Consider the following 25,962-nt stretch of genomic DNA (forward strand, 5'->3'; position numbering starts at 1 on the left):
TGAACTGTAAACTAATTATATGACTTTAAATTGCAGTATAATGCATTATTATAATAATAATTAATTTTAATCTACCATGTAAAAAGATAATTTGATGTTTTTTTCCTTCAACACAGGATAAATTATTTTGCTCCATAACACCAATTTTAATGTTCATATAACACTTTAATAGTCATTCACCAATATTTAAGGAGATTTTAGAATTATGTTCTTTCGAGACCCACCAAATAATACCAATGCAAAAATATCAAAGTCTTAGTCAGCCTTAAAAAGTTTTCTTGCAATTTAAAAAAAAAATCAATTTCTTAATAAGGAGCTCCATAACCTATCAATATTTTTAGCTTATTTTGGTTTTTTTAACTTCCAATTTATAGTATCAATTTTAAATTCTATATTTTTTTTATTTCACCTATTTACATCCTTAAGACAAGATGGAATGTGAAAGTGTCTATCCTGGTATTTAAAATCTGTAGATATATATATCATAAATAAGTCCAGCAAAGTTTGTCCTGAATATTGACCTCATTCTGGTATACAATCAACACCAAGTTCTGAGGGAAGAATCAGTCCAACTCCTAGTGCTTCTCTTTCTAATGAGGCAAGTTGTCTGAAATAAAATAACAGCAGTCGTATATTATCAGCAATAACAATCAACCAAAAATCAATCAATCAATTAATCATTCTAATGCAACATTGTTCATTTTCATTGGATATGTTATCAATTTTCATAGTGTCAATTCAAAATTGATGCTATGAAAATGTATTAGCAAACAAAGGCAACTTATGACAGATTTTCAATGCATGATTTGATGTTGGTTTCTGTCAATTTCAATAGAATGGAGATAAAAATAATTCATTTCAAGCTCTGATGGCATTGATTGGCTAACATGTAGCCAATAAACTTAATTTGCTACCATCAAATCATCGATAAAAGAAATAACTTCTAATTTGATGATTATCAAATCACTTGTCCTATTGGACATCTAATATGTTGTCTATTTTTACTTTTTGTTGGTGGAATGTACAAGTACCTTTGTTTTTGTTAGATATATTTCTATTTGTATCCATCTGACAAGTTAAGCCTTTTTTGACTGCTTTTTATACTTCGTTCTTATTTTGTACTTTCCAGGTTAGGTGAGGGTTGAAATCCCACTTACATGTTTAACCCCGCCACATTCTATTATGTATGTGTCTGTCCCAAGTCTGCAAGAACTTTCAGATCTGTACTTAAGTGTCTTTTTGTTGTTGGGATGTACAAGTACCCTTCCGTGTTGCTGTTGCTGTGTTACATATTTGCTTTTTGATAAAATTTTTTTACATAAATTAGGTCGTAAGTTTTTTCGTTTTATTTGTTTTACATTTGACATTTCAGGGTCTTTTATAGCTGACTATGGGGTATGGGCTTTGCTCATTGTTGAAGGTCACATGGTGACGGTTAGATTGGTTGCAATTGAAACTTTACAGTTATTATCATAACTTTTTATTAAATATATTGCCATTTTTATAGATGGTAACAGCTATGTGGAATCATGGATCAGAATTCACAAAAGTCATAACTGTATCATTATTTGGCTTCAATCTTCTGTGTTATATTTCAGTGGTTATCATGTTTAATGGTTGTTTGGTATAATAATTTCTTCATTTTTCACAAAACAACAAAATGAGACAAATATGAGCTTTAACTTCATATTTATATCTTTTTAATATCACTATGTAGTAAGTATGGTTACCTCCTTAGTTTGGTGACCTTTGACCTTAATTCCTTGTCATACTCTCTTATTTTACTGACTTCCTGCCAAGCCTCCTTCTGTTTTGATTGGTCAATTATAGATCTCTGGTATAACCCAGACCACAACACCTGCAAAAACAAAAATAACTGAATATCTTGAATAGACAGAAATCAGATAAAAGTGTGTGAGGATGTAAAATTTAATACACTTACAACAGGTACAAAAAATGAGGTAAAGAAGTAAGTATTATTACAAACAAGAATGTGTCCATAGAATACAGATGCCCCACCCAAACTACTTTTATGTTCAGTGGACCCTAAAATTTGGGGAAAAACTCTTTGGCATTAAAATTAGAAAGATCATAGCATAGGAAACATGTGAACTAAGTTTCAAGTTAATTGGACTTCAACTTCATCAAAAACTATCTTGACCAAAAACTTTAACATGAGGTTGGACAAAAAGACAGACAAATGGACGCACAAACTGAAAAACATAATGAAGCTAGGGGGAGCATAAAAACCTACTTTTCAGGGTACTTCAGCTATGATATTTGCATAATGTATATGGTTAATTAAATTAAGAGAAATGCTATATTACATACCAAACTTTGTGGAGCTACAGAGGGCCATATAACTCGTGGATTAGGATCATACATAGGATTAAGATACTTCTGTAAAACTTCTGGTCTTGCTAAATATGTCCTGTAAATAAAGTTATAGGTTAAAAATGTTACCAAGGCCATTCTAAAATCCCAGCATTCAAACTAAAGAGTTCTAAAAGAATAAGTTTAATCAACAATTCAGTGCTTAAACACTTTTACAGTAAACAAGTAACACATGTATCTCATGTGTAACCTACGTGTATCTCATGTGTAACCTATGTGTATCTCATGTGTAACCTAATCACAAACTTAAAAGGACAAAGTGTTTTCTTGATGAATAATGACTAGAAACAAGATAGTTGTAGCCTTTTATGGGTTTTTTTCTAGATAAAGGATAACTAAATTAATACTTTTCTTCAATTACCATAAAGAGACTGTTCTTGAGGACAATTTACACTCTTTTCTTTCCTTTTCATTATTGCACAGGAATGTACCTAAAAATAGTACAAAATATCCAATAACAACAAGCACAAAAAGACTGTTCCTTTTGTTATATATTTAGATATATATGTTTTATATATGTGTAATTCAGTTTTATATGTTTTACGGAATTGTACAAGTGATGTCCGGAAACGCCTTTTTGTTTTACTTGCTCTTTTATTAAATGTCGTCATATTATTGAAATATTGTATTTTGTATTGATTATTGATAACATGAATAATTTTGTTTGATAGATTAACATGTTTTTGTCTTGTATTGAAGCTTTTATTAGACTTTAAGGGCAGTTAGCCTGAATTACTTTGAAAGGCAAATTCATTGACTTTAGAACGTGTAGCTAGAAGATTTACTTTTTGTTTTTCTCCCCCGTTTTGAATTTAAAATTATGCGTATTGTATTTGTATGTAGTTTTTCATAACGCTTCTAGTTCAAAAGTTTCAAATTGATAATGAAACAAGTTGAATAACCCCAAAACATGGAAATTGGAATAGTAAGGCATAGATAACCAAATGAGATTGTATGAATATCTGTCAATGACTTTTATATGTTAATCACGAATAACCTGAGTAGTATTGCTGTGAGTAGTATGGTTCACGAGAAATTCAGAGTGCATGAGATTTTATGAGCTGGTCTTGAATTGTATTTTTGTGTGAGACTCTTTGAAAGTGTGCATAATTTATCACGTTTAGCATTTATCTACAAAATAAGAGTAAGGACTCTGGTGATTTCATAGTATTTTATATCATATGATATTTAACTGTCACGTTTATGACGAACAAGATATTTTTATACATGTAGTACTCCGCAATTTGTTCCAAGATGCTTATTCCACCAAGTTATCCATACCAGTTACTTGTTCGTTAAGATATATATTGAAAGATCGAGAATTTTGAATATTTTGAAAGTTAGAAAGAATGTTGTAATATTGATCATGTATTTTTATTTGATTGTGAATCTGAATTCCATATATATGCAAAAATTCATTGGAAATTTTCTTTCTGCCAGGGGATGTTATATATTTAGATATATATGTTTTAAATATGTGTAATTCAGTTTTATATGTTTTACGGAATTGTAGAAGTGATGTCCGGAAACGCCTTTTTGTTTTACTCGCTCTTTTATTAAATGTCGTCAACGTAAGACGTGTTTTTGTTGTTTGAGCTAGTCCAACCCAAAACCTATAATTACGACGAGGCGGTATCGTTACACTTTAACCACAAAATCAGGGGAAAACAAACTGGTTGACACATGTAATATTTGGCTGACACATGGTTGATAGGGTATTAATGGCTGACACATGGTTGATAGGGTATTAATGGCTGACACTAGATTAACTTATATTTATACATGACTGATACATTTTTTTCATAAATGGATATAGGAAGATGTGGTATGAGTGCCAATAAGACAACTCTCCATCCAAGTAACAATTTATAAAAGTAATCCATTGTAGGTCAAGGTACATCCTTCATCAAAGAGCCTTGGCTCACAACGAAAAACAAGCTATAAAGGGCCCCAAAAATTACTAGTGTACAACCATTCAATCTATATATAAATGGTCTTCAAAATATCGTGAACATCCAATAAAAATTATCGTTACAAACGAATTGCATTAGAATTAAGGTTACCATGCCTGATGACTTCTGACTAAAGATTATATTACCTGGTGATTTCTCCAAAGACAAATGCAGATGTTTATCTCCTTCTTATTACATTGTAGTTCTGAAGTTCAACAAGATTAAGTGGAAGCAAGCTTCTGTTATCTACTTATTATATTACTTACCAAATTGTGAGGAGTAGGTGTGTTCAAACAGCAGGACAAGAAACTCTTCATTGAACTCAAATGAACAAGGAAACTGTTGCCATATCTACAATGTAAACAACACAGCAGTATAAAATGTCTGTTTCTGAGTATCTAAGACACCCATGAAGATAGTTTAATCGATTTTTAGTCCATGTGCCTTTCTGTTACATTTTGTATCTTAATGGAAAGAGTGAATAGTTCAAAGAGACAACACGACTAAAGAGAAAACAGCCCATGGCCAACAATGGGTCTTAAACACAGAGTGAAAATTCATGAGTATAGGTGTAATACCACAATTAATTTCCCCCTTTTAGTCTAAAAAGTTGTTAAATTTGCACTTTTCAAAAAAATGTGCAGAATTTATCTTTGTTTCAAATAAAGAAATACTTGGCATGAGTAAAGTTTTATCCTGTCCAGTACTAAATAAGAAATTTCACATAACATTTCATTGCATATAAGAAAATAACCATCACTGGAAGTTAACCAATCAAATTTTTCCCCTTATTTAATCTGTGTACAAGGTTTAGTAACCATGTAACCTCAAGTTTACAAAATATGCTATAGAAATCCCAAATAAAAAAATAATGGTGCTTTGAAATACCCAAGACTTTATGAAACAGAAATGTTTTACTGCAATAAAATGTAGGATTAATTACCTACAACTGTCAAATTCAAGGCTAGGAAATTAAAATTGCAAAACTTTAACATGTAATCCTCAAAGCATTCAAAGTGGATCATGACTGAATGTGCAGGTCCCTATCACCTTCCTCAAGAATAATGATTCCAATACAAAATGTACAACTGCATACCTAATATCTATAAACTAACCTATGTAATCTCCACAAAAAAGGAAAGGTGCAAATGTTGATACAGGTAAAATGAGTGGTTAATTTCAAAATAATAGTCTAGTCAATCTAGCATAAATTTAACCCTTACCTTGAAGTAATTGCAACAGAAGATTTTTTTATTTTTTTTAAGTTTTAATTTTTAGCATTATACCCCAAATATACACAGAAAAGAGTCCATTAAAATCTTACTTGAGGAAAACAAACAAAAACGATTTTAAAATTCCTATGGAGATTTGCATTGAAATGGGATATAACTCTGCAAAAAATGCAGAAATATTAATAAACTAGTAGATCCTGAGTCGCTCAACTAGGTCTATGTGCATATTAAACAAAGGACACAGATGGATTCATCACAAAATTGTGTTTTGGTGTTGGTGATGTGTTTGTAGATCTTACTTTACTGAACAATCTTGCTGCTACAATTATCTCTATCTATAATGAACTTGGCCCAGAAGTGACAGTGGAAAATATTTTGTAAATTTACAAAATATATGAAAATTGTTAAAAATTTACTATAAAGGGCAATAACTCCTTAAGAGGTCAATTGACCACTTTTGTCATGTTGACTTATTTGTAGCTCTTTCTTTGCTGTACATTATTGCTGTTTATAGTTTATCTCTATCCATAATAGTATTCAAGATAATAATCAAAAGCTGTAAAATTTTCTTAATATTACCAATTCAGGTGCAGCAACCCAACAACAAAATGCCGGATTGGTCTGAAAAGTTTGGGGCAGATAGATAATGACCTAATAAACAATTTAACTTCATGTCAGATTTTATCTCAATGCTTTGGTTTCAGAGTTATAAGCAAAAATCTACATTTTACCCCTATGTTCTATTTTTAGCCATGGCGGCCATCTTGGATGGTTGGCCAGGTCACCAGACACATTTTTCAAACAAGATACCCCAATGATGATTGTGGCCAAGTTTAGTTAACTTTGGCCCAGCAGTTTCAGAGGAGAAGATTTTTGTAAAAGTTAACGACGCCGGACGACATCGGACGTGTGACGCCAAGTGATGAGAAAAGCTCTCTTGGCCTTTGGGCAAGGTGAGCTAAAAAGATTCATTTTTGTGGAGTTATCACCCTTTCCAATGTTAATTTCCGCTGATTTTGAGTTTTCATAAAGCAAGATTTTATGGAACTTTTTTCTGTGTATATTTGGGGCTAAATGCTATAGATAAGAACTTACATATTTTCTGTTGCAATTAGTTTGAGGTTCAAACTGAGTTTGACTGGACTATAATTCATTTGCCATGAAATATTCAATTCAAAATAATTTATAGTATTTGCTTTATGTGCCATGGAATATTAATTTATTGAGAAAACTATGAATATACTAACCTGCCAGACACAATCTAAAAAGAGAAGAAAAATAGGAGATTCACTTCTCTGTTTAGTAATGGCAAATGCTGATTTGGAACAGCGGTCAGCAAATGGATGTCCTCCTTGTAACCATTCACGTTCTACTAAGGCTTCAAATCTAAAACGAATAAATAAGATTAGGACTAACTTAGGACAAAGGTCAGTAAATGGATGACCACCTTGTAATCTAGACTTCAAATCTATATATAAATACGATTTGGACCAACTTGGGTCAAAGGTCAGTAAATTGATGTCCACCTTGTAATATAGGCTACAAATTTATAAATAAATACAATTAGGACCAAATTGGGTCAAAGGTCATCAAACAAATATTATAATTTAACCATTCATGCCCACCAATAAAAGGTTTAAAATTATGGAGTAAATTAACATGTCAAATGGCAGGTCTATACATAAAATAAAATGTTGGTTGTGTGAAATTGTAGCATCTTCTTTCATTTTCTTTTTATAAATTTAAAGAACAATGTTACCTGACATTAAAAATTAAACAAATATTTGCATTAAGTCATATTTAAAAAGATGTACTTAGGTGAGGTTTTGGAATTTGTGTCAAATGTTCGGACTCCTTGGTGTTTTGCCATACAACACAATGTAAAATATTTTGCCCCATAACACCCATTTATTATCTCATATAAGATTAACCACCTCATGAAAGGTCATTTAACAAAATTTTAGAAGATTCTTAATTTTCTTTCTTTTGTTTTGAGACCCAATAATACCAATGCAAATATAAGGTAAAAGTCTGAGTTAGTCTTTTCCCGCCATATTTTAAATCTCAAATATCTCGAAAAGGAGGTCCATGGTCTATCAATATTTTTAGCTTAATTTTATCCTTAATTGATGACCAGCTAATAGTATAAATTTTAATTTCTTAATTTATTAAATTTTACCTAACCTCAACTTAGTACATCCTTAATTGAAGTTTATTTTTTAAATATTGGTAATAACTGCTTGAATAGACCAACTAATCTAAAGTTGTTTACCCATTAATGGTCCTACAGTCATGGTCCAATATAAGTTGTACAAGGGAGGTAACCTGTAAAGTTGTATCAAATCCCTCAGATCCATGGACCAATACTGAAGCCCCTGTAAAATACAACAACAAAAACTCAATTAAAGAGTGATGGACTAGCACAGGGGAGGTAATCCTGTGTTGTATCAAATCCCTCAGATCCATGGACCAATACTGAAGCCCCTGTAAAATACAACAACAATAACTCAATTATAGAGTGATGGACTAGCACAGGGGAGGTAATCCTGTGTTGTATCAAATCCCTGAGATCCATGGACCAATACTGAAGCCCCTGTAACATACAACAACAATAACTCAATTATAGAGTGATGGACTAACACAGGGGAGGTAATCCTGTGTTGTATCAAATCCCTCAGATCCATGGACCAATACTGAAGCCACTGTAAAATACAACAACAAAAACTCAATTAAAGAGTGATGGACTAGCACAGGGGAGGTAATCCTGTGTTGTATCAAATCCCTGAGATCCATGGACCAATACTGAAGCCCCTGTAACATACAACAACAATAACTCAATTATAGAGTGATGGACTAGCACAGGGGAGGTAATCCTATGTTGTATCAAATCCCTCAGATCCATGGACCAATACTGAAGCCCCTGTAAAATACAACAACAATAACTCAATTATAGAGTGATGGACTAGCACAGGGGAGGTAATCCTGTGTTGTATCAAATCCCTCAGATCCATGGACCAATACCGAAGCCCTTGTAAAATACAACAACAATAACTCATTTATAGTGTGATGGACTAGCACAGGGGAGGTAATCCTGTGTTGTATCAAATCCCTCAGATCCATGGACCAATACTGAAGCCCCTGTAAAAATACAACAACAATAACTTAATTATAGAGTGATGGACTAGCACAGGGGAGGTAATCCTGTGTTGTATCAAATCCCTCAGATCCATGGACCAATACTGAAGCCCCTGTAAAAATACAACAACAATAACTTAATTATAGAGTGATGGACTAGCACAGGGGAGGTAATCCTGTGTTGTATCAAATCCCTCAGATCCATGGACCAATACTGAAGCCCCTGTAATATACAACAACAATAACTCAATTATAGAGTGATGGACTAGCACAGGGGAGGTAATCCTGTGTTGTATCAAATCCCTCAGATCCATGGACCAATACTGAAGCCCCTGTAAAAATACAACAACAATAACTTAATTATAGAGTGATGGACTAGCACAGGGGAGGTAATCCTGTGTTGTATCAAATCCCTCAGATCCATGGACCAATACTGAAGCCCCTGTAACATACAACAACAATAACTCAATTATAGAGTGATGGACTAGCACAGGGGAGGTAATCCTGTGTTGTATCAAATCCCTCAGATCCATGGACCAATACTGAAGCCCCTGTAAAATACAACAACAATAACTCAATTATAGAGTGATGGACTAGCACAGGGGAGGTAATCCTGTGTTGTATCAAATCCCTCAGATCCATGAACCAATACTGAAGCTCCTGTAAAATACAACAACAATAACTCAATTATAGAGTGATGGACTAGCACAGGGGAGGTAATCCTGTGTTGTATCAAATCCCTCAGATCCATGGACCAATACTGAAGCCCCTGTAATGTACAACAACAATAACTCAATTATAGTGGGATGGACTAGCACAGGGGAGGTAATCCTGTGTTGTATCAAATCCCTCAGATCCATGGACCAATACTGAAGCCCCTGTAAAAAGACAACAACAAAAACTCAATTATAAATGATTGACTAGCACAGGGGAGGTAATCCTGTGTTGTATCAAATCCCTGAGATTCATGGACCAATACTGCAGCCCTGTAAGAATACAACAATTAACTGCTTCCCTGAACGCAGCTGGTTATGACCACAAAGGTCCAACCCTGAACAGGTGGGGAAAAAATGGACACAATATTCGCGCTTGATACAGGTTTGAATTTGGATTGTAATTAAATATTTGACACAAATAGGTTTCTGACACAGAATAACTGTAGTCAAAGAACTAAGAATTGTTAATACCTCTTTTTTGCAAAAAATAAATATTTGAAGAAATTTTCTTTTTAATTTCTGAATTCTAAAATTAGAAAAAATTGTCCCTCCCCACAATTTCATATTTACAAGTACACATTAGAATCATACCTTCAGAATCTATACACTGTGCTACAGTACAAGCACAGGTTAGTATATCTTTGACATGTGATAACCAGTTACTGGATTCTAACTTTGATAGCCATTTGTCCATACTACTGGTGTTGTCAAGGGATGCTGAAATTGAAACATTACAAACTAAACATCTGACATGTCACCAAGGGCACCACACAATGAGGAAGCAATTTAAAAAAACAGCTATTAATCACTTTTTGTTGAAATCTGTGCACTTAAACTACCATTCTCAAAATTAAAATTTATATATATTTATAATTCAAAATATTTTTTATTCAATTTTACACACAAATGATCAACAAAATATTTTTTGTCATAGCAAATCAATTTTATTTTTTATATGTTTTATGTGGTAAGAACAATGAGCAGGAAACTTGAAGTTCTGTATAAATTAGTATTGATGTCAAATAAACGTACATTCCATCAATTTGATGAGTGAGTCATGGAAAGCTTGTCTCCTATCCACAGACTGATGTATCCGTCTCCACTGTGGATAATATACTTCAGGTTCATAACCTCCACCTAAAACAGAAATCCATTTAGTATGAAATTTGTTATATATATAAAAGAGTTCAACAAAGATATGACAGTTTCTAATCCATTTTCTACAAAAATTAAAGCTTCCATCTCTCAAAATTGACTTAGAATTAAGAGAAAATAAAATAAACAAGAATGAGTCCATAGTTCATGGATGCCCACCTCTCACTATCATTTTCTTTGTTTAGTTGAAATTAGGGTCAAAACTTTACAATTTGATGTTGAAATCAGAAAGATCTTCGTAGGGAAAATGTGTACTATCATGACTATATTTCAAATTGATTGAACTTTTAAACTTCAGCATAAATTACCTGTACCAAAAAAACTTACCTGAATTGGGACAGACAAACAAATAGACAGACAGAAGAACGAAGGGACCAACTTACAAAAAATGCTCCTAGGTGGGGCATAAAAATCAGTGATATCCATACTGACAAAACAAATGCACATAATCCATGACAAACATTTCTGTAGCAGCTAACAATGTATTTAAAGTTAGCAATGGAATATGGTTCAATTTGGGTTATCTCCCTTGTATTAGGAAAATGTCTCAACTGCGGTAACTCCGAGTGAGAGTGTCTTTATAGGACATTTTCTCAGATATAACTTAGAAACTCTGCTTCAAAATGAGCTGATTTTGTGTCTATAATATTAACTAAGTTGACCCGCCCAATTACAGATTTTACCATACCTTTATTTTGTGCTGATTTAGCAGCAGAAGGTGACATTGTGTCTATGATATAACCTTTGTTGCCCCGCCCCATAACAGATTTCACTATACCTTTATTCTCTGCTGATTTAGCAGCAGAAGGTGACCTTGTGTCTATGATATAACCTTTGTTGCCCAGCCCCATTACAGATTTCACTATACCTTAATTCTGTGCTGATTTAGCAGCAGAAGGTGACCTTGTGTCTATGATATAACCTTTGTTGCCCCGCCTCATTACAGATTTTACCATACCTTTATTCTGTGCTGATTTAGCAGTAGAAGGTGACCTTGTGTCTATGATATAACCTTTGTTGCCCCGCCCCATTACAGATTTCACTATACCTTAATTCTGTGCTGATTTAGCAGCAGAAGGTGACCTTGTGTCTATGATATAACATTTGTTGCCCCGCCCCATTACAGATTTCACTATACCTTTATTCTGTGCTGATTTAGCAGCAGAAGGTGACCTTGTGTCTATGATATAACCTTTGTTGCCCTGCCCCATTACAGATTTCACTATACCTTTATTCTGTGCTGATTTAGGGTGCAATCAACAGTTTTTTTCTATGACGTCATATTTTGAGGGACCATCTATAATTGACCCTTAGTGGTGTTAATGTTAATGAAGATACTTGTATAAAACTAGATATCATTAGAATCAGAATTTTCTCTAGTTTATAATGAAATAAAAATAAATTGTACTTTTAATAGTACCAAAAAGTTATATCCAGAGAAAATGGGAAAAACATTGCCTAATCTATGCATAAAAAACATGAAATCAGGCCATGTGCACACCAATGCAGACATGATACATGCACATTTTTCATATTCAAAACTGTATGAATTTCATAGGTTTTTACCTGGTCTTTCTAAAAATTTATGCTTCAGGCTACGTTCGCCTGCTCAGAAAAGAGCTACAGTGGGTGCAAATAAGTGTTGCACTTTTCACTGCCAAAAAAAATACAGGATGTTTACAGTTTGTCTCCCCTTAAAACATGTGTATTTAATCAAATTTTTTAAAAATATTTTAATCATTCAACCTGTTTTAATTGAAGCTATTTAACTTATTTTTACAATCAAATATAAAAAACATGATACTTTTTTACCAATCATGTTGATAAAAAGGGACTTCCCTCCAAGTCTATTTTTAGTCGGGGAATAACCCCTAGTTTTTTTATACGAAACTGTTTGTTGCCCCGCCCCATTTCAGATTTCACTATACCTTAATTCTGTGCTGATTTAGCAGCAGAAGGTGACCTCCTGTCTATGATATAACCTTTGTTGCCTCGCCCCATTACAGATTTCACTTTACCTTTATTCTGTGCTGATTTAGCAGCAGAAGGTGACCTTGTGTCTATGATATAACCTTTGTTGCCCCGCCCCATTACAGAATTGACCATTCGTTCATCTTCTTTACATCTTTTGTTGTTCATTCCTGTCAATGGTTGACTACACCTCATCATCACAGCCTGGAAGAAGGAATAACAAATATTAATTAATCATGGTCATAAATTTGAAGAACCTCAAATTATCTCTCCGACAGGAGCAAAAAAAGAGAAAAAGATCAAATTAATTTTTATTTAGAAGTGTACATTCACAGTTTAAAGTAATGTTAATCACAAATAACCTGTCGAACCTTTCCAAAAATTCAGTTTGTGTTCACTTGGCCATTTAAATGTACATTTTTCAATATTGTTTTCATGTTTTTATAACTTAGAGTTGATATTTGTACAACAAAATTAATCAAATGAATAATTGATTGGTTTTTTTTCCAAGAAAGAAAAAATCCCATAATGATTAATTTAACTTCACAGAGTCATACCTGCCAACTGTCACTATATGCAGGGGATTTCCCCCATGAAAGCTCCCAAATAGAAATTTTGAAAGAGCAATTTTCAATTTTTGTCCACAATTTTAAACAAAACAGTTAATTTCATAAATGATATTGGGTATTAAAAGTATGAAGAAGCCAAAAAACAACATTAAAATGCATTTGAAGGCCCCCTTGAAGGTATTTTGGGACCACAAGAATCCTCTTGCATGTAAAACCCCCATGGGTGTTCTGAAAAGTTGGCAGGTATGCAGAGTACAGCAACTATTCTATGTGTTCAATGGGACAGTTCACTTTGTAAATTAATAAATGGTCAACTGATTCTTTTCTTTGGTGAAGTTTCACTTCCCTTACATTAAATCAATTGTCAATTTTCAGGGATTTTTTTCTTTGTAATCATATTTGAACAAATAGAGCAATAATCAGCTGAACTAGATATTATCTTAACCTAAAGTGAATTTACTATTATGTATGAATAGAGATTTTTTTTATACTGGTACCTTTGTCTGTCTGTGATAATAACTTAGAACAGGGAACCTGCCATTTTGTCTGAACTGGGAAGCCTTTATAACTGTTTCATCATCTATAGATTTAGGTACAATCACAGCATGGGGATAGGATGCACAAACCTGTAATATCAATCAAATATAGGAATATATTCAAGTAAAAAAAAATAAAAAAAATACAGTAAACTTCTCCATATTAATTTCTTTGAGATAAAAACTTACCTTTGGGAGGCAAGTTATTCATCAAATTAGAGATTTACATTGGGCAATACAATACTTTAGGTATATTCCTAGTTCACAGCATGGGGATATGATGCACAAACCTGTAATTTCAATCAAATATAGGAATATATTCAAGTAAAAAAAAATAAAAAAAATACAGTAAACTTCTCCATATTAATTTCTTTGAGATAAAAACTTACCTTTGGGAGGCAAGTTATTCATGAAATTAGAGATTTACATTGGGCAATACAATACTTTATTCCCACTAAATTAAGTTTAAATTAGCCTTGTAGTTTCAGAGACTGACAAAATTAGAAGAGAGAGCATGGACATGAAAATGGCTTCCAAATGATATTTGATGCACCTGCAATATGTCACAATTTGTTCACTTATTTATTCAAACAGCAATCTTTAAACCTGGTGTATTCACCCTTAAGTAACATACCTTATAATCTTTGTTAACATAACTAAGTCTCCATTCCTCAGAGCAATCTTTAAACCTAGTGTATTCATTTTCTGGTAAAAATGCCTGCCAGCCGTCCTCTAATGGCTCAAATCCAGCTCGATAGAAAAATGGATACTTCAAGCTAATATCATCTATAAATAAATTATCGCTTATCAAAAACTGTTTATACTGTAATTTTATTGTACAACATGAAGGGCTATTTTCCATGTCATTACATCATAGCAGGTTACACATATTAGCTGCAACAGAATTGACCTGCAAGTGCACCAATAATCCTATATATGTACATGTAAAAGACTTTAATTGAATTTGAAACATGCAATTACGAAATAAAAGATGAATTTTTATCTATTTTATTCTTATAACAACTCAATTTTCAGACAGTGACAGACTTTCTGTAGAATTTTTTCAACCTGAAATATAATTCATATAAATTGAAAGACAAATGCTTATTGTTTCATATGACCCCTTTTTTCCTTCCGTACCACTTACCAACATGAGACAGATTTCCCTCCCCTTTTCCTTCCGTACAACTTACCAACATGAGACAGATTTCCCTCCCCTTTTCCTTGTGTACCACTTACCAACATGAGACAGGTTTCTCTCCCCTTTTCTTTCTGTACCACTTACCAACATAAATCAAGTTTCTCTCCCCTTTTCTTTCTGTACCACTTACCAACATGAGACAGGTTTCTCTCCCCTTTTCCTTGTGTACTACTTACTAGACAAATTTCTCTCCCCTTTTCCTTGTGGACCACTTACCAACATGAGACAGATTTCTCTCCCCTTTTCCTTCTGTACCACTTACCAACATGAGACAGATTCTCTATCGATGATGCTACATCTAAACAGTCATCACCACCATTGAATTCTAACTCTATCATCTGTAAGTCTTTACATTTCAGAATCAGTATATATTTCCCATTGGACTGGGTCATTTTTTTCTCTGTACTGTCAATAGCGCTGTGTAAAAGCTGGAATAACATATTTATAAACTGTAAATACTATAAGTTATCTACATTCATATCCGTAGATATGGATATTTTAACACCCTGAAGTATCCAAGTACACCCTGGGGCAAAGCCGTAGGGTGTACATGGTACTGAAGGGTGTTAAAATATCCATATTTACGGATATGAACGTAGATAGAATTTATCCCCAGTCTTAGTCCAAATCTGGTGATTTTAAGAGAAATTCGACCACAAAGTGGAACGTGAAAGTAATGTATTTTTTCATTATTTAAAAAAGTTTTATTGAAATGGTGAGTTTGACTTATTTTTAACTAAGTCACGTAAGTGTATGGTAGGTAGTCAGATAAAAGACGTGTTTAATCCAGAAACAAATAAACTGGTATGGGTCAAATTTGGCACTCAATGTTGTGAGAGTTACGTCATAAACTGTGTGACGTTAACGTGGGTCATTTGCATAGCTAGGTCAGAAGTCCCATTCATTGACAATGTGGGAGTTAAGTGATGCATTTACTTAAATGAGTGCAAAAGATCTGCATAATAGGGTAAAATCATTAGTGGATTAAGTATCTAATTACACAGACATCATGGAAAATCTACAGAATTCCATATTTCATAAACTACCATGGAACTAAGGAAAACATATGTGAAGTTCCCCAATGTAATGGGTAGCAATGTGTTGTAACAACTTGTGTTAACCAATCAAAATCCTAGAAATATACTAAGCCAGGGATAAAGATATATATGTCTCGCCTTTTTGTTGTTTTGATAGTATAACAGTATAATCATGATGCTGCAAATATTGAATTAAAATGTCAATGCGTCAACATGTAAACCACCATGAAGAATACCACATGTGGGGTGTCAGCTATGTTTGACACAGGGTGGTAATTTCCAAGCGGAAATAAACAATACAAGTAAGTTCAAGTATCAAAATTTCTTTTTTTAGAATTCTTAGTACCTTATAATACATGTAATATATTGCACAGAATGAACTGAAACATAAAATTGAGAAGGTGTCCTTCAGCTGGCCCCTTAAAAAAGGTGTATACTAGTACAGTGATGGTGATAATGGACGTCATACTAAACTCCGAATTATACACAAGAAACTAAAACGAAGTCCCGTATAACAGTAGAAAATTTAAAAAAATTTAAATAAAATAATAAAATTAAAAACATTATCTATTTCCTGCAAGCATAAGCAATCGTTTTTAGTGCTGTTTCCTCAAACACCTTTCACTAGTTTTTGTGTTCTTTTAACACATTTTATTATGTATTTGTTTATTAACTAATTTGTACAACATACCCACAACTCTTCATGATTTTCTGATCTTGAGGACAGTATTACATGATGCCCTGTGATACAACATGTATGAGTTCAATAGATGACTCTTATTATAACTTACCCATAATTCCTCATGATTTTCTGATCTAGAGGACAGTATTACATGATGCCCTGTGATACAAAGTGTACCAGTAACTGGTTTGGTAAAAGGACGTTTCATACAGACATTCTCTACTGTAGGGGTCTTGATAAATTCTGCAAATTCCATTTCTTAGAACATGTAGAACACACTACAAAAGAAAAAAATAAATGAACGCATACAGACTCTACAGACATGACAGAAGACGACTGCATACAGACTCTATGGACATGACAGGAGACGACTGCACACAGACTCTATGGACATGACAGGAGACGACTGCACACAGACTACGGACATGACAGGAGACGACTGCATACAGACTCTATGGACATGACAGGAGACGACTGCACACAGACTCTATGGACATGACAGGAGACGACTGCACACAGACTACGGACATGACAGGAGACGACTGCACACAGACTACGGACATGACAGGAGACGACTGCACACAGACTCTACAGACATGACAGGAGACGACTGCATACAGACTCTACGGACATGACAGGAGAGGACTGCACACAGACTACGGACATGACAGGAGACGACTGCATACAGACTCTACAGACATGACAGGAGACGACTGCACAGACTCTATGGACATGACAGGAGACGACTGCATACAGACTCTACAGACATGACAGGAGATGACTGCACACACTCTACAGCAGGGATGATTCTACTATATAGTTTAGGGCCACTAAGCAGCCCTCAATTCTTCCAGCGGCCCCCAAAAAATGTGTGAAAACAAATTCCCAATTCAGAATTATTTAAAAATCGTTTTTTTCCGGAAATGTTTTCGTCACCGATTCAGGCAGTTACAATTTTCCCCATTTGTCTTCAAAGTGTTTTAAGATCCGAATAAAAATGATGGTAAATGGAAGATTGCTAAGATAAGGTATGTTATCATAATTGTTATTAAGCAGCAACCATTTGATTTTCTGGGGGGGGGGGGGGGGGGGGGGGGGGGGGGGGGCAATGGTTTTTTTTTGGAAAAAAAAGTTTGTTTCCAGTTTTTGGTGAAAAAAATAATTTGTTTTGGACCCTGAGAAAAAAAAATTGTTTGTTTCACCCTCAGCTGCCACTATATGTAATGCTAAAATTGAAAGGAAAAATTTGTTTTCGGTTTGTCGCTAAAAAAATAGATTGTTTTTCGCCGATAGCGAAAAAAAAAGTTTGTACAGAAAAAAAACATAGCCCCCCCCCCCCCCCCCCCCCGAAAATCAAATGGTTGCTGCCTTTATATGTGGTTATCTGAGACGTATAAATTCTCAACAACTTTGTTCTCGTAAAAGCAGACCTTCAAATGAAATATGCTTTTACTAGATCAAATACTCCCATAGCATTTCCTTCAATTAAATTGAAGAAAATGCTATGGGAGTATTTGATCTCGTAAAAGCATATCGATAATAGACTGATAGATGCTTTTTGTCAAAATGGGTCGTTTAAAAGCAGACCTCGGCAGGGAGTAAAACTTGTAAATTTTGATAAATTTAATGGGCGCCGATCTCGTAAAAGCACATCGCCCAACAGAACCGGTTCTATAATATGTTTATAAAAAATATAAATCAAAATTGTTGCCTGGCTCTCAAATCAAAGTCCAACTGTCTGAGCATTTTATAAAATACATGTTGATAGAGTCATTCATGATGAAATAGGATATCCACACATTATGGAACAGGTGAAACTTGATACAATTTCCGTTTTTCCAGGAAAATAATATTATGTCATCATAGATTGTATGCGGAAAAAATTCCCAATTGGATGAAAATTCCCAATTTTGATGGTCAAGGGACCCATTTGAAAACAACTGGAATCATCCCTGCTACAGACGTGACAGGAGACGACTGCACACAGACTCTACTGACATGACAGAAGATGCCTACATACAATCTCTACGGACATGACAGGAGACGACTGCACACAGACTCTACGGACATGACAGGAGATGACTGCACACACTCTACAGACATGACAGGAGACGACTGCACAGACTCTACAGACATGACAGGAGATGACTGCACACACTCTACAGACATGACAGGAGACGACTGCACACAGACTCTACTGACATGACAGAAGATGCCTACATCAATCTCTACGAACATGACAGGAGACGACTGCACACAGACTCTACGGACATGACAGGAGACAACTGCACACTCTACGGACATGACAGGAGACGACTGCATACAGACTCTACAGAAGATGACTGTACTCACTCTAAGTACATGACAGGAGAAGACTGCACACAGACTCTACGGACATGACAGGAGACGACTGCATACAGACTCTACAGACAAGACAGGAAACGACTACACACACTCTACGGACATGACAGGAGACGACTGCACATAGACTCTACGGACATGACAGAAGATGACTGCACACAGACTCTACGGACATGACAGGAGACGACTGCACACACTCTACGGACATGACAGGAGACGACTGCACATAGACTCTACAGACATGACAGAAGATGACTGCACACAGACTCTACGGACATGACAGGAGACGACTGCACATAGACTCTACAGACATGACAGAAGACGGCTGCATACAGACTCTACGGACATGACAGGAGACGACTGCACATAGACTCTACAGACATGACAGAAGATGACTGCACACAGACTCTACGGACATGACAGGAGACGACTGCACAGACTCTACAGACATGACAGGAGACGACTGCACACAGACTCTATGGACATGACAGAAGATGACTGCACACACACTCTATGGACATGACAGGAGACGACTGCACAGACTCTACAGACATGACAGGAGACGACTGCACACAGACTATACAGACATGACAGGAGACGACTGTACACAGACTCTATGGACATGACAGAAGATGACTGCACACACACTCTACGGACATGACAGGAGATGACTGTACACAGACTCTATGGACATGACAGAAGATGACTGCACACACACTCTACGGACATGACAGGAGACGACTGTACACAGACTCTATGGACATGACAGAAGATGACTGCACACACACTCTACGGACATGACAGGAGACGACTGTACACAGACTCTATGGACATGACAGAAGATGACTGCACACAGACTCTACGGACATGACAGAAGATGACTGCACACACACTACTCTACGGACATGACAGGAGACGACTGCACAGACTCTACGGACATGACAGGAGACGACTGCACACACTCTACAGACATGACAGGAGACAACTGCACACAGACTCTACGGACATGACAGGAGACGACTGCACAGACTCTACGGACATGACAGGAGACGACTGCACAGACTCTACAGACATGACAGGAGACGACTGCACAGACTCTACAGACATGACAGGAGACGACTGCACATAGACTCTACAGACATGACAGGAGACAACTGCACACAGACTCTACGGACATGACAGGAGAGGACTGCACACAGACTCTACGTACATGACAGGAGAGGACTGCACACAGACTCTACGGACATGACAGGAGATGACTGCACACAGACTCTAAGTACATGACAGGAGACAACTGCACACAGACTCTACGGACATGACAGGAGACGACTGCATACAGACTCTACGGACATGACAGGAGATGACTGCACACAGACTCTAAGTACATGACAGGAGACAACTGCACACAGACTCTACGGACATGACAGGAGACAACTGCACACAGACTCTACGGACATGACAGGAGATGACTGCGTACAGACTCTACAAACATGACAGAAGATGACTGAATACATTGCCATACCTGCCAACTGTCACTATTTGCGGGGGATTTCCCCCATGGAGGCTCCCAATTGGAAATTTTGAAAGAGCAATTTTGTCCACAATTTACACAAAACAATCAATTTTACAATGACTTTAGGCTTATAACAGTATGAAGAATCCAAAAAACAACATTAAAATGTATTTGTTGAACCCCTTTAAGGTTTTTCAGGACTATGACAGCCATCTTGCTACTATTATAAATACATAAGTACATTTTTTTTTTGTGTTACATATGATCTAGAAAGGCAAAGGAGGATATTTGTATGGACATTAAACGTTTTGTGCATGAACCAAGTCATACTTTCTATTGTTTGTTTAATATATGGTATTTGCTTATAACATTTGTTTTTGAAGATAAATCTACTTTTGATGGTTTGTTTTTAATAACTCCATCTAAAATAATCTCAGACTATAGTGAACTCAGATACTAATTCTGCCTAAAAGTAAAATATATACTCAGGCTATAGTGAACTCAAGATTTTCTAACTCTGCCTACAACAGATTCTGGCTAACATGGCTAAAACTAGCTTTGCCTAAAAAAAACTCTGGCTATAGCAAATTCAGACTAACATGACTAATTAACTAAAACAAGCTCTGGCTAATGGAAAACTCAGACTTACTAACTCTGCCTGTACCAAACTTGGACTAAATGGAACTCAGAAATTAAGCAGATAGGAATGTTGTATAATTGTAGCAGGGTTCATTGTAGAATCGAAATAAGGATGTAGTACCATTGTAATAACAATGAAAAGCTATATTTTCATGCCGCTAATACTGCGACCTCACCACGATTTATTGAATTTATTTTAAAGACAGTCATGTGTCTTTAATGGATTATGCATCTCTTGTTAAACAAACATCAACGTGAATTAAGCATTCATAAGGGGACTAAGTCCTGTATAACAGTAGAAAAAATCAATAATTTTTTTTTAAATAAAATAAAAAAATCGGGAAAATTTCTCGAATTCTTCATTGTACTAATCATCATTCATGATCATCAACTCAAAATCGTTAACTTTTTTTTGTCACTTTTTTTAATTCCTGCATTTGCGCAGAAATCTACAGTGTACTTCCTTTTCCCAGTCTAATTTGCATGAAACTTTGGGTAAAATATATATTTATCAGTCTAGTATAAAATAGGAATGAACACAATACCAATTTCATTTTTAATAATTCCATGATATGAAAAAACGTTACTTGATGTGATAGGGGAAATTCGCCTAATTGCGGACAGCGGCGATATGCGGATGGAAATCGAATTTCACACTTTTCAATCAAATTTTGAGGAAAATGAAGAAAATAAATATTGGAAAAAAAGTGTTTTGTTTTTTATTGACGCTTTATTTTGTTGCAATGATGATATCATGTACATAACTTACGATTTACCTTCATACTATGTGATTGAAAGTACATGCTATAAATAGCTTATGTCAACATGTTCGAAACCCGGGAAATTTGGAAAAAAATCCCAAGTCATCGTGTCACAGTCAATACACAATTATTCATGTAATTATGGTAATCTCATGTGTTGAAAAGAAAAGGCATTGCGTATTATATTCAAGAACACATTTCTGTTTACTCTTTTTACTTATTTGTCTAAATATGATTACAAAATATGGAAAAGCAAGTGTCCGCATTTACACTACCGAAAATAATGTGATAGCCGAAATGCGGACACAAGATTTTTTAAACACCACGTGTAGTGGTGCGATGTCGATACCATGATGTGGAACATACGCAAAATTATCTTAGTATCTATATACATTTGTACATTTGTATATGTATATATACAGTAATTATGCGAATCAAATACATAAATATGATCTCAATAAAGATTTGGGTTGATTTGTTTTTATTTCATTCTTCATATTACAAATATTATGCATTTGGTAGTCTGATTTTTACTACAATTGCATACCTGTCAACTGACCCGAGAATTTCCCAATCATATGAGGGGTCATCCCGGAGACCCGCCGGGTCATTGAATAATCCTGAAGAAATTTCGAAAATGACCCGTTTTCACATGGATTTTTTAATAGCCTTTAGATTTATTTCATAAGTGAATTTCCTTGGAAAAACCGGCAAATTCGTAATTCTTCCACGAACAGGAAGTTCAGCTAGCTGTGTAAACTGTCAAACTAAGTGACCTATTGAGTGCATGGCTTCCCTTGGCAGCTTTGGTGTCAAACACACTGTTAATTAACAAGTACCTTAATTAGCTTTAGGTCGTAGATAATTACACTGTGTGTTATAAACAACTGAAGTTACTTCCCCTTTTTTGTCAGCATTCACAAATGTTCCTTATATTTATGTTTTTGGGGTAAAAAAGATTAAATCGAAAGCAAATAGAATGAAAATACATATTGAAATATTACTTTTCATTATTTTTTATACCTTTCTACAATAATAAAATAAATAGTTGAACATTATTTGTTTGATCTATACTTCCTTTAACTGTTTTAACTTTACTTTACTATACTCTTATTTCATTTCTTTACAATGGAAGGGAAAAGAGAGACGAAAGATACCAGAGGGATATTAAAAAAAGATAAAAAAATTATAAATTGATAATAAGCTAACCACGCAATGTCAAAAAATGAAAAAGACAACTTCAGTTAAACAATACTACACATGACACAACATAGAAAACTAAATAAACAGCACGAACCCCACATCAAATATGTAAGGGCTGATTAGTCAGGCAAGGACTTAAAATACATGCATGTTTAGAATAGACACCCAATTGCACCCATCTTCACTAGGTAAAAAACTGAAAAACGTCCTGCTCAAAGCTGGGTTTTTAAGTCTATCTCTCTCTGTCTTTACAGAATGTCTACATGTTTCGGACTTTTTGCAAGAGCAAATGGAATGAAATCAAATGTACCTAAAATATTTGCCAAAATTTATTTGCAACAATTTCTCAAAAAGAGTGGCTGTTTGAAAATGATGCTGTTTGCTGTTTATTCATAAAATAATTATGTTGATCAAAACATGTATATGTATCAACACTACTATGCGAAATTATTGAAAGTGATAAAGAAAATGAACCCAGCAGCATAGTGTTTATTGCTAGACAATTAGGTAGAAGAGATAAAGAGTTGGACATTATGAATACAGAAGAGACATACGAACTTATTAATGCCAAGGACATACTTTTGGAGAAATGATTCAGTATATAAAACTTTTAAAAATATGATCAAATTAAATACCATTACATCGGCTTTAATGATATCTTTTGACTTCCTGCCAGCGTACAATAGTATTGGCATTGTTTATTCATTCGTCTGTCTGTCTGTCCGTCTCTGTCATGAAAAAAATCCGATGAATCGGAAAACAAACATAAACAAGGAAACTGACAAAGTCAAGAAAAGACACCATCGGTCATTAAAAAAAATAAATCGAATTGCGCCACAAGAAAATCGAAATTAATGGAGTTTCTTCCATTCGTATTTAAAAAGGTTGTGTATGATCACTATCCATCAAAGTACATTTAAGATAAATTGGTGAATGAATCTTGAATAGACAGGCCGATGGATAAGTAATTTTGTATCTTGCCTTGTAGTTAAATCTTAACCCATCTATGGTACTTACTGTCATTCTCAACCATGTGCCATGTTTATTCCTGTTTACTTTTCTTCTATTTGAATGAAATTTGATATATTTTTGTATGAAAAAAACCAAGGACAAAACTGTATCGATTTCTATACATATATTGTCAAACTGTGTGCACAACAATCTTGAAGGCATCGTCCTATAATTCATCTGAAATCTTTGTCTTATTCTACGTAAAATATGAATGAAACAACACCATAGTATAAGAACCAGCATGAGGTACCACACATGTTCTTCATACGCTATTCATTTTATCTAAAAACAGCTGGTGTGAAAAATTCAAAGATACTGAAAAAAAACGACCCCAAAAAAACAGAAAACATATAACAAAATAATAAAATAAAAATAAAATAAAAACAAAACAAAAAAATGGAAATAAAGATACAATTACAATCAACAGGGCTCCACATTGAGGAGTGTCACCAAATAAATATGAAGCACAAAGACGTCTTATCCTCTGGAACTACTTGATTTTAAAGTGATTATGAATCTAAAAAATGATAGAAACGAATACCATGCGATTTGAAATCGATAATTAACACCAAAGCATCATGTATATTTGCATGTACATGTATGCATCTTGATGGACAATAGTCACAAAAGAATTTGTCAGCACAAAATAGCTCCTGCTTCTAAATAGCACCTGCTTCTTATATCATTTAATAATTTACATTTTTGAGATATTTATACTTTTGATTATTATTATTTCACCTTTCCACGTGTATTACAAGTTTACGTGCGAAACCTATTCTCTGGCATGCTTTAAGATGCAATGAAAGGGTATTCATGAAAGGTAATCGTATATATAGACATATAAATTTCGTTTTGAATGGCAAGTGTAGTTAAAAAAATAAGTGTCCGCAATTTGACGACAATGTGTCCGTATTTTAACTCCCTATGTCCGCATTTACACGACTGCGCATTTCCGCGGGTTTTAAGTATTTTCAATCTACTAATCAAGAGAGGTGACATAAAACCGCGGGAAATAGTCCGCTTGATACCCCTCTATCCTTTCCTGTCCAATGCAACCACCAGTATGTCCGCAATTGGCCTCTACGGTATCCAAACTTCCAGATTTTAAAAAGTGTCCGCAATTAGGCGAATATCCCCTAGTGTTACTTTGTTTGCATTGCATATGACATCACAAACTTTAATAACGTCACAACTTAAATACCTAACATGAACAACAGAACCAAAAAAGGAAACGTTACAGTATTTTCATTTTGAAATTAAAATATGTTTGAATTAAAAAAAAAAAAAAATCATATAGATTTCGTCCCAGGTAATGCCTGCCTCATATTACCTAGATATATCTGCCATCTTTTTAAAATGCTTTTTAAAGACTAAAGCCCAGAGGTTTTGCGTGCAAGATGGCTGTCATAGTCCTTAAAAAACTTAAAGGGGGCTTTTAAATGCATTTCAATGTTGTTTTTGTGATTCTTCATACTTTCAAAAGCCTATTTAAACTTAAAGTCATGATAAAATTCATTGTTTTGTTTAAAATAGTGGACAAAATTGCTCTTGTAAAATTTCTCAGTCTTTGGGAACCCACATGTGGGAAATCCCCCGCAAGTAGTGACAGTTGGCAGGTATGACTTGTTTTGTAAATATACCTAGATTTAGATATAAAGTCAGCTTCTGGTTTCTGTATTCTGTATTCTGTAGGTGTCGCTGGTTTCGTGCTGAAAATTTATCATAATTTTTTAGACCGGAAGTTGCAGACAACTCTTTTATTTCCGAGGCAAATACGAGTACAAAAAATATATAATTTAAATCAACACAATTTCATTTTTTTTTATTTTCAAATAAAGGAAAATAAACTGCCTTTTTTAAAATTTCAAAAAACATTTTTGTTATACCCTCAAAG

General features: G+C 34.5%; 1 protein-coding gene across 2 annotated transcripts; it reads right to left on the reverse strand.

The window, feature by feature from the left end:
* Positions 1 to 413: 413 nt before the first annotated feature.
* On the reverse strand, positions 414 to 25,830 carry LOC134691453 (myotubularin-related protein 9-like). Of its 2 annotated transcripts, XM_063551986.1 has the most exons (16): positions 25,767 to 25,812; positions 25,709 to 25,733; positions 16,690 to 16,858; positions 15,124 to 15,289; positions 14,295 to 14,446; positions 13,622 to 13,750; positions 12,603 to 12,759; positions 10,462 to 10,566; positions 10,021 to 10,146; positions 7,851 to 7,953; positions 6,826 to 6,964; positions 4,613 to 4,697; positions 2,756 to 2,825; positions 2,332 to 2,431; positions 1,731 to 1,858; positions 414 to 607 (listed from the first exon to the last, which is right to left on the reverse strand). In XM_063551986.1, exons 3-16 carry the CDS (start codon positions 16,834 to 16,836, stop codon positions 523 to 525), a joined length of 1,692 nt encoding a protein of 563 aa, XP_063408056.1. In that variant the 5' UTR covers positions 16,837 to 16,858; positions 25,709 to 25,733; positions 25,767 to 25,812; the 3' UTR covers positions 414 to 522. The 2 variants fall into 2 exon arrangements, with proteins under 2 accessions (XP_063408056.1, XP_063408057.1); XM_063551987.1 differs by having other exon boundaries at positions 25,709 to 25,830.
* Between the last annotated feature and the right edge of the window lie 132 nt (positions 25,831 to 25,962).

The sequence above is a fragment of the Mytilus trossulus genome, chromosome 11 (assembly GCF_036588685.1).
Source record: "Mytilus trossulus isolate FHL-02 chromosome 11, PNRI_Mtr1.1.1.hap1, whole genome shotgun sequence".
Lineage (NCBI taxonomy): Eukaryota > Metazoa > Mollusca > Bivalvia > Mytilida > Mytilidae > Mytilus > Mytilus trossulus.

What these genes read in the sequence shown, in the direction of transcription:
- LOC134691453 (XM_063551987.1), bottom strand. Translation starts at nt 16,836, where the DNA reads ATGGAATTTGCAGAATTTATCAAGACCCCTACAGTAGAGAATGTCTGT. An exon ending in ATGTTAACAAAGATTATAAG is followed by an intron (nt 13,751 to 14,294) that starts GTATGTTACTTA and finishes TTGATATTACAG; the next exon opens with GTTTGTGCATCCTATCCCCA. An exon ending in CACCTACTCCTCACAATTTG is followed by an intron (nt 2,826 to 4,612) that starts GTAAGTAATATA and finishes TACTATTTTTAG; the next exon opens with GTACATTCCTGTGCAATAAT.